Below are 9,403 nucleotides of genomic sequence, written 5' to 3' on the forward strand. Positions count from 1 at the left end.
GAAGTTGCTGATTTACATTGTCTTACTACTGTGTAGACCACTTTATTCATTCGGCTTTCTGCTGTCAAAGCAATGTGTGGCGTTTGTATATGTATCATTTCCAGACGCATTGCATGTTCCATCAAATCTGCTCCAATAACCTTACTATGTATAGAAACCAAAGGGTATTTGAGACACTCCTTTGAGATTTGAATGGGTATTAACCGATACATTTTTACATTTTATATCTATGTATTTTCTGTATATAAATATAACCATTATACATCAATGTTTGGTATTCCCCTTCTTATTTCTTCTTCTCTCTTTTTCTCATTTAACAGGGCCCGGTGATATATGCTCAGCTCGATCACTCTGGCAGTAAGAGCTCCTTCCACAAGATGGAGCCCGTGGTATATGCTGACATCCGTAAGAACTAGAATGAAAGCAAGAGAACAGTAGTACTCATTCTTCATGCAACAATACAATTTTTTAAATGTCGTTGTCCCCCCCCCCCCCCCCCCCTTAAAAATGTAATGACTGACATCCCATATACTGGGAGGCTTCAAGGCTTGGATTTAGTGCCGCTCCAAATGCAGTTACTAATTCATTCCCCTTATACTGAATCTGTGCATGTTGCTAATTCCACGCACCCTTCAGATCTCTCTGAACTGAGGTCCAAAAAATTCAGGTACTCCAGGTCTACTGCCATTTGTGCTTTAGCCCGCTGAAGAAATGCCACATTGTGATTATAATATATGTTGTGAATTTCTGATTCAGTGGGTTAATGACACATTCACAATACAATACACTGTCTTACTGATTTAAGCTCAAGTAACAGCAAAATGTCCCGACCAAACGAGCCCTTGAATCTTAGAGACCAATCTCCAAAAACTGTACATGTGTCTGTGTGCTTTGTTTAAATCTTAGCAATGCTTTTCAAGATTAGTTATATCTTCCTAATTGTTTTGAATAATGCTAACAGAAATGAGCAAGTTTTCAAAGACACACTTTAAGCTGTCCTAACATTTGTATTGAAATCAGTGGGAAAAAAATCTTCAGTTTTGCAGCATGATGTAGGACTTAATATATGTTACATTACATTTACACTACAAACATTCAAAATAATTTAATTTTTTTTGGTAAGTTATGATTTTTGCGTATTCAGGTTTCCAAAGTATTGTCGTTGCCTAGTTACAGCTGTTTAGCAGGAGCAGTGCGGTTAATAGGAGGTTTGTCTGCATAGCTGTAACTTTCTTTCTGTAAATGATCATCTGTTACTTTAGTGGTTAGCCTAATAGAGCGTTTCATTGCTGCCATCTTCCATTAGATGTAGTCCATGCTGATCCACTCATAATGCTGCCTCTGTTTTGTGAAATGCCAAAACGGTAGATTTTTGGGAGTGGTGTTAAACATTCCTCTGTTTTCTTCCCCCTCTGAAAGTCTTAAATGTTTATCTCTTTGCACATTATGAGATGACATCGTAGCTTTGTTTTATGGTTTTGTTTTAGAAAAAAACAACAAATGCAAACACTCTTTTAAAGAGCCTTGTAGTAAATGGTAATCATAACCAAAACCATGACATTCCTTACAGTTAATATGATGCTGGATCATTTGTCATGCAGTCTTGTGATTAAAAATAATGTGTATAGATTATTGTTTTTATTTTGAAGAAGAAAAGTCTTTTGTTGCCTATTAAAACTCAGACAGTCTTATAAATTAATTAGGAATATGCTCCAGAGTGCAGTTTACATCAACGTTGCGCCTGGAAAAATGTCACTGATTTCCGAGGCTTTCTCTCTTTGTGTTGGAAAGTATGCATTGTGCTCTGCTGCATGTTTTGACTTATAGCACTATTAATGTTAATGATTTGTTAATAATGTGACCATTCATTGAGAACTGGAATGTTGTGAATTATAGTGCCTTTTTCACATTTCATGTACTAACCTGGTTTGTGTGTCCCCTGTCCACTTTTATTTTATATATAAAACCCATTTTATCTGCTTTCTTTTTATACATATATAAAATATATGAAAAGTCAGATGAACCTGATTCAGCATTTATTTATTTTTTTTTTTTTACATTTTATTTTAAATCATAAAATTTTATTTTAAATCTACCGGTTTTTTTTTTTTTTTTTTTTTTTTTTAAAACTGCTTTGTATATAATCTTGTACATGCTGATGAGTAGGTAGAATTTATTTAGAGTAAATTTATTCACCAGTCACACACATTAGAGTTTTTTGTTCAGATCTCTTTGATATTAATTGCTGGGTTTTCTGTGGCATGAGAGCAAAAGCTTTTTAACCATCACTAGGACAGAAAAGGTCCCCCCTCCAAAAAAAAATATATTTCTGTTAGTAAATAAACTCTTTCTGTTTTATGGGTTCTGATGTTTAACCAGCAGGTTGTTATTATTAAATTATTGTAAAGTATATAAACTAACATTTTTAAGTCTACATTAGTTATGGTTAGAGTTACTAGAATATTTCCATTAGGGAGAAAAAGGGGCCTTGCTGAGTTATTCGAGCGCTCTGATTTGCTTTTGTTTTCTTTCCGGATGAATAATTTGCACACCACCTAAGGAAGTGTATCTATATTGGGATTCAGACCCTAATTAGTAAAAAAAAAAGAAGAAAATATTGTTTAAAGGGCAGCTTTTTGCAGCCTTTTAAAAGTGTAAAGTTGCCATTTTGTTTGATGCTTACAACTATGGTGTCGTTATGTTAAAAAAAACTAATTGAAAGAATATCTTTACATAAGAATGACAGTGAATAGTCCTTAGTACAAATTTAGTTCATTTGTTTGCCTGGAAGCCGAGTTCATAATCATGCACACATAAGCAGATAATAACACAAAACAACAATTATAATATTGAATGACCGAATAATAAAGTAATAAAAGAATACCTTATCCACTGAATAACCCAGAAAGACTAGATTGGCTGCTCCACATTCCAGATCTGTTTTTGTTTCTTTTCTGTGGAACTTTAGTGGAGGAACTTTAAACTAATGATGGTATTTAACCCTAGATAGTTTAAGCTTTTGATATGGACTAAATATGTTGACAAGAATTTCTTTGGAACAGGAAATGTCTGTTGTTTCCCCTTTCATAATTGTTTAAGACATGGACAAAAATGCACATTTAGTCTACATTTTTCTGTTATAATAACCTCCACTGTTATGGGAAGATGTCTCATTTTTGGATTGTGTTTGAAGATTTCTGCTTATTCAGCAACAAGGGTGTTAGTAAAGTCAGGTAATGTAGTGTGAGGAGGTCTGAGGTGCAGTCAATCAAAGCTCTGTCCTCAACCCTACTGAAACCTTTCAGATGAACTAGAATGTTGACAACATTCTAGTTCATCGGAAAGGTTTCAGTAGGGTTGAGGTCAGGGCTTTATAACAGGCCTCTGAAGATCTTCTACTTAAACCTATGTAAAACATATCTTCATGGTCCATTGCCATGCTGGAACCATGAAGGAAAAATTCTGTACTACCTCTGTACTGCAATCAGTAATGAGGTTATTTAGCTTCATGATCACCGGATACAGCAAGAAAAGGGCTGAATATATTGACAAGAAATATTAGGACACTTATAAGCTTTCTCTTCTAAAGAAAATCTTTATTTAAGTGACTTCCATATCAGTTGTTTCACCTGACACAATTGCATAAAAAAAAAAAAAAAAACACTATATGGACAAGAGGTTTTGGACACCACCACAAGATTCGCATGGGCTTTTTGGACATCCCGTTCCACTTTAATCCCCATTTGCAGTTATAATAACCAATAATAATTTACTTGGCAGCAGTGTGGTAACATGATTGGGTATAAAAAAAAAATATTTTTCATTTCTAAGAGAGAAGAGTTAGAGAGTAATTAATAATGGGGTTCACCACTCTGCAAAAAAAACCTCTTGTACAAAATTGGGAAGATTTTGGAGATCTCATCATCTACAGTACACAACATCAAATCTGTTCAAGGTACAAGGGCAAAATTCAGTATTGCATGCCTGTCAATTTTTGTGCCTCAGGCAGCAGTGCTTTAAAAACAGGCATCATTTTGTATATTGGCTGCATGGGCTCAGAAACACCTCCAGAAATCATTATAAACACAGTTTGCTGTGTCATGCCATCCACAAATTCAGGTTAACTCCCTATCATGCAAAGAAGAAGCACTGAGGAAGACCACGCTAAGCCGCATACTACATCTATTACAACAGCATGGCTTTGTAGTAGAAGATTCCGGGTGCTGAACCGTCCTGCCTGCAGTACAGAGCTTTCACCAATTAAAAACATTTGATGCATCATGAAGTGAAAAAGAAATAAAAATGTCCCATGAATTTTGTGCAACATTTGATAGTTTTTTTATGTTATATTGTGAATAAAATAAGGGTTTATGAGAAATTCAATCATTAAGTTTTGTTTTTACATACATTATACTCAGCATCGATTTGGGGTTATAAGATTAAATAAAAAATAAAAGTAAACCATTAAATAATCACATTTCAAAATAAAATGTTTAATTTGGAGTTTAAGTAAGCATTTTAGCAGAAAACCACCTTAGACTTTATTATTAGTTTCCGTAGTCTAAAATAAAAACAAAATATCTTATTAAACAGGTCTTTTCCCATGTCCATGTAACACCATGTTTTTTTGGTTGTTTATTTCATTGGTGGTGGCGTTCTTTCTTTTGCTAGACCAAATATAATTCACTGTTTTACAACTACAAATGAGACCAACATGCAACAGCTAATCAGCTTTCTGTTGTTGCTGTGAATCTATCGGATTGTACCACAGACGTAAAACAGATTTTATTTTTCAGCTATAGAAGAAGTGCAAGTTTAGCGATACTTGGAAAAAATAATCATTTAGGGCTTGGTTAAGACCGTTACTTTTTACTGCTGCCACTATGCAGGGTTACCTGGTTTTTACAGGCAACTGTTTTTTTTTTCTCCTCTTTGTTCACAGAGGATTTTGCGATGCTGGAACAGTGAAGGGAAAATTCAGTACTACACCCATACTGCAATCAGTAAAAAGGGTATTTAGCTTCATGAATACAGGATACAGAAGAGAAAGACAATATTTGGACAGGAAATTATTGTTTCTTCAGTTGACTTCCATAACAGTTGCGTCTCCTGTAATAATTGTTTGAAAAAAAGAAAAATCACTATGAACAAAAGTTTCGACACCACGCTTTTTGAAAATCCCATTCCACATTTATTCCGACATGTGCATCATGAAATGAAAAATACAACAAAGAAGCCCCAGGACAGTAACCCAGCTAGAATCCTATATGAGATTTGAATTGGAAAACATTCCTCTTCCAAAACTTCAGCAACTGGTCTCCTTAGTTCCCAGATGTATGTGGACTGTTTTTAAAAGAAGAGGGGATTGGACACAGTGGTAAACATGGCTCTGTCTCAAGTTAAAAAATATGTTGCAGGGCTCAAATTTATAATTACCTCCTATTTTTCTTAAATAGTAAATTTCATTAGTGTAAACATTTGATGTTTCCTATGTTAAAATTTGAAAGGAAATGTGAGTTTATGAGATTCGCAAATAATTGCGTTTTGCTTTAATATACAATTTACATAGTATTCCAGTCTGGAATTGATTGAGGTTGTAAGAATAAATAATAAATTAAGGTAAACAAATAAATAATTGCTTCAAAGTGTTACATAAGTAAATATTTAAGCAGCAAGCCACCTTTGAAGTGAGTTCAACAGCTCAAGGTAATTATATGGTTATTATTATTATTAATATAATAATTATTATTATTATTTATTGCTGCTGCTACCATGCAGTATTTCCTGGTTTTAAAGGTTATGTCACTTATGCATAGCTACTGCACGATGTATGGGGTTGTTATTAGTCATGCATAGTACAGTGTTGATTTCAACAGTGATAACAGAAAAATGATTGGACTCTTATTTGGACAATACGTCACACACGTGCTTCTTAAAATACCAGAACACTCGGTAGTAAGTGCCTTCCCACATATCTTCTAAGGTTTGTATTGTCATATTTATTTTTACCAAACTACATTTTGTTAGCAATATTTTATCATAAAACATAGCTGCAATATTGCTTATATCTGCAACAGATTTATTGCCAAATACATTTCATTCTAAAAGTCAAAAATTTAATCTAATAAGATCAATATAAGAAAGGAAATTTTCAACTTTCCTATTTCATAATTTTCCTAACTTTAACTATTAGAATGTGTTCATGTTAGCTATTATAGGGAAACATAATTCTGTGGACTGCATAAGTTTTTTTATTTTGTTGTATTCCAGTGGTTATTATAGAAATATCTGCTTTAATACAGGATTGGGTGATGAAGCATTGCAAAATCTGCCTGGCAACAAAAATTTATTTTTTTACATAAATAAATAAAATTTAAATTAAAAAGAAATGGGTGAAATTGAGTTGAGTATTCTATAGGGTGCATTAGTGTGTCTGGCACAGTGTTTAGTGAAATTAATTTGCATTTTGATCTAAAAAAATGGCTTAGAGGTTTGTAAATATGCATATGACTAGCAGGTGAAATTATTTAAAAGTAAAAGATAATTTGTAGGAAAACTGCACTGTATTTGGTATACAATTAAGATAAAGTTATTTTTCAGTTATATATAAACATTACTGTAAATCCTTTCCCAAACGTCTATGTGCCTTGCTTTACTGAACTATTTCAGGTATACAAGTTCAAACATTTTATTGTAGAAGCTACAGAACCTTCTTATTATCCAGCTACCTCACGTTTCAGACATGAAAATGGTTTGTGTGTTTCTGTGGAAATTCTTTAGAAGGATACTCTATTACGGAAGTGCGATCGGTTATCTGCATCAGCTTTCCTGTTGTTCTTCTTCAGGCAAGAGTCTGCAGATAAGGTTTGTAAAGCACCTAGAATGTAGATAGGAATTTCTTCAGAAGTGAATGTTTTTGGTTTTTTATCTTAATTATCATAAATGAAATCCTACTTATGTCTGTGTAATGTGTCTATCTATTTTTTAGTATATAGAGTTAGGTACTTTTTTGACATTTACCTTTTTTTGTTTCATTCTGACTTTTTTCAGTCATATGTAGTTCATCCGTAAAGCTGTTAGCACAATGTTGGAGGCACACAATTGTGTAGGAAGGCTTTGGATGCATGGGCATAAAGATTTTCCCTTAGGTGACCCAAAGCTTTTGGATGAATATGACTGCTGACTGCACCCCAAGCCTAACCACCTTTTCGTATTACAGTCAGTACCTAACTTTACTAAATACATGTGACTGAATGAGCACAAATCTCTACATGCACACACTAAAATGTAGTGGAGTTTATTATTAACAGTAAATTAAAGTGGGCTAAATGTAGAAAGGGATGTTTAAAAAGCACATGCAAAAATTATGGTCTTGTGTCCCTATAGTTTGTGTGTGTGTGTGTGTGTGTGTGTGTGTGTGTGTGTGTGTGTGTGTGTGTGTGTGTGTGTGTGTGTGTGTAAATACAGATATATAACATTCCAATGTGGCCTTTGTCAAAGTTGCTCCCACTTTTTTACACTTGCAAATTTTTTCTGCTTCCAACACGTCAATTGCTCAATTATGCTGCTCTGAGACACTGTAATGTAGCTGTAAAAAGGTATGCAAATAAGATACTGTGTACTCTGCACATGTGCAGCCATTTTCTTGTCTCTCAGGAGTCCAAGCTGGATGGAGTTAAGCACACTTGAAAAGTCAAAGAACATAAAGAGCACCAACCAATCCCGGTGTTCTCTCAATGTGGAAGTGACCAATAGGGGGTAAAAATGAACAGATGAAGAATCATTGCTGTTGTTATCTGCTTACTGAAGTGATCAGAAACTAGCATTTCTAGGGTCTTCATCTGTTGGAGATGCTAGTTCTCTAGTTGTTCAGAACCTGTGGATTCTTTCACCTTGCAAAGCACAATGTCTTTCAGAGTCTTTCAATTCCAGATATTTGAAAGACTTAAACATTGAGTGATAATACCAATTAATAACCAAAATATATACAGTACAGACCAAAGGTATATATATATATATATATATATATATACATATATATATATATATATATATATATATATATATATATATATATATATATATATATATATATATATATATATATTTATATATATATTTATATATATATATATATATATATATATATATATATATATATATATATATATATATATATATATATTATATATATATATATATATATATATATATATATATATATATATATATATATATATATATATATATATATATATATATTTTTATATATATATATATATGTGGAATTATATACATAACAAAAAAGTGAACTGAAAATATGTCATATTGTAGGTTCTCTAAAGTAGGCATCAAGAGAATGCCAAGAGTGTGCAAAGCAGTAATCTAAGCAAAAGGTGGCTACTTTGAGGAACCTACAATATGACATATTTTCAGTTAACTTTTTTGTTATGTATATAATTCCACATGTGTTAATTCATAGTTTTGATGCCTTCAGTGTGACTTTACAATTTTCATAGTCATGAAAATAAAGAGAACTCTTTGAATGAGAAGGTGTGTCCAAACTTTTGGTCTGTACTGTATATAAAAAAAAAAACCATTAAGAAAAATGTATATAGATTTAGTCTGGCTTTTGTTTGCCCCTAGATCATTTTCTGTGTTATTTTTTGTTTACAGCAGTGTTTAACAATGAAATTGTCCCATTTTTAAGCATTTCATTTTTAATGAAGAATCTCCAAATGATTATTTTCTACTATTATTTTTAATAATCCAATATATAAAATGTACATTAAAAGCATTCATACAGCTAGATGAAAGTCTAAAGTCTATTGCTTATCCATTTAAGATTTTTTCTTTGTTTATTGAACTATTTCCAACAAATAATGTAAAAGTGTAACACTTCTGCTTCCAGAGCTCCATTAAAACCCATCAGCAAGGATATTCTGTTGAACACAACAAAATGTGCTAGTCAGTTCAAAAGATTCCTTAAGTGCACTGACTAGCACGTTTTTTTTTTGTTTTGTTTTTTATATCTGTGAAGTATGTATGAATTTCTGAGAGAAAATTGGGCAAAAAAAAGAACTATTTTTAGGCCTGGCTGGTGTAAGTGGGCCGGCAGGGCTATGAACCCATTTCTTTTAAAGAAAAAAAAGACCTATTTTTAGGCCTGGCTGGTGTAAGTGGGCCGGCAGGGCTATGAACCCATTTCTTTTAAAGAAAAAAAAGACCTATTTTTAGGCCTGGCTGGTGTAAGTGGGACATCAGGGCTAAGCCCCCATTTCTTTTAAAGAGAAAGAAAAAAAAATGCCAGGAAATTATATATGAATTAACAGTAAGCAGTAGACACAAAATGATGCTGTTTGCATAGATATAGACGTATTTTGCACTCATACCCTAATCAGAG

At 32.8% G+C, this 9,403-nt stretch overlaps 1 protein-coding gene and 1 long non-coding RNA gene across 3 annotated transcripts in view; one reads left to right on the top strand and one right to left on the bottom strand.

Moving 5' to 3' along the window:
- Positions 1-9,403, top strand: part of mpzl1l (myelin protein zero-like 1 like) — a 186,027-nt gene that overhangs the window by 10,985 nt on the left and 165,639 nt on the right. The window contains exon 6 of one of the 2 annotated variants that reach the window (XM_083569188.1): positions 321-465. In XM_083569188.1, coding sequence (XP_083425314.1) covers positions 321-416 — 96 coding nt within the window. In that variant the 3' untranslated portion in view covers positions 417-465. Of the gene's footprint in view, positions 1-320; positions 2,018-9,403 lie in introns of those variants that run through there. The other variant, XM_083569187.1, reaches the window with a different exon arrangement.
- On the bottom strand, positions 1,070-7,975 carry LOC310741438. The gene is made up of 2 exons (XR_014537958.1): positions 4,990-7,975; positions 1,070-3,462 (listed from the first exon to the last, which is right to left on the bottom strand). It is a non-coding gene; the product is annotated as an uncharacterized lncRNA (long non-coding RNA).

The sequence above is a fragment of the Silurus aristotelis genome (assembly GCF_946808225.1).
Source record: "Silurus aristotelis genome assembly, chromosome: 18".
In the NCBI taxonomy this organism is placed as follows: Eukaryota; Metazoa; Chordata; class Actinopteri; order Siluriformes; family Siluridae; genus Silurus; species Silurus aristotelis.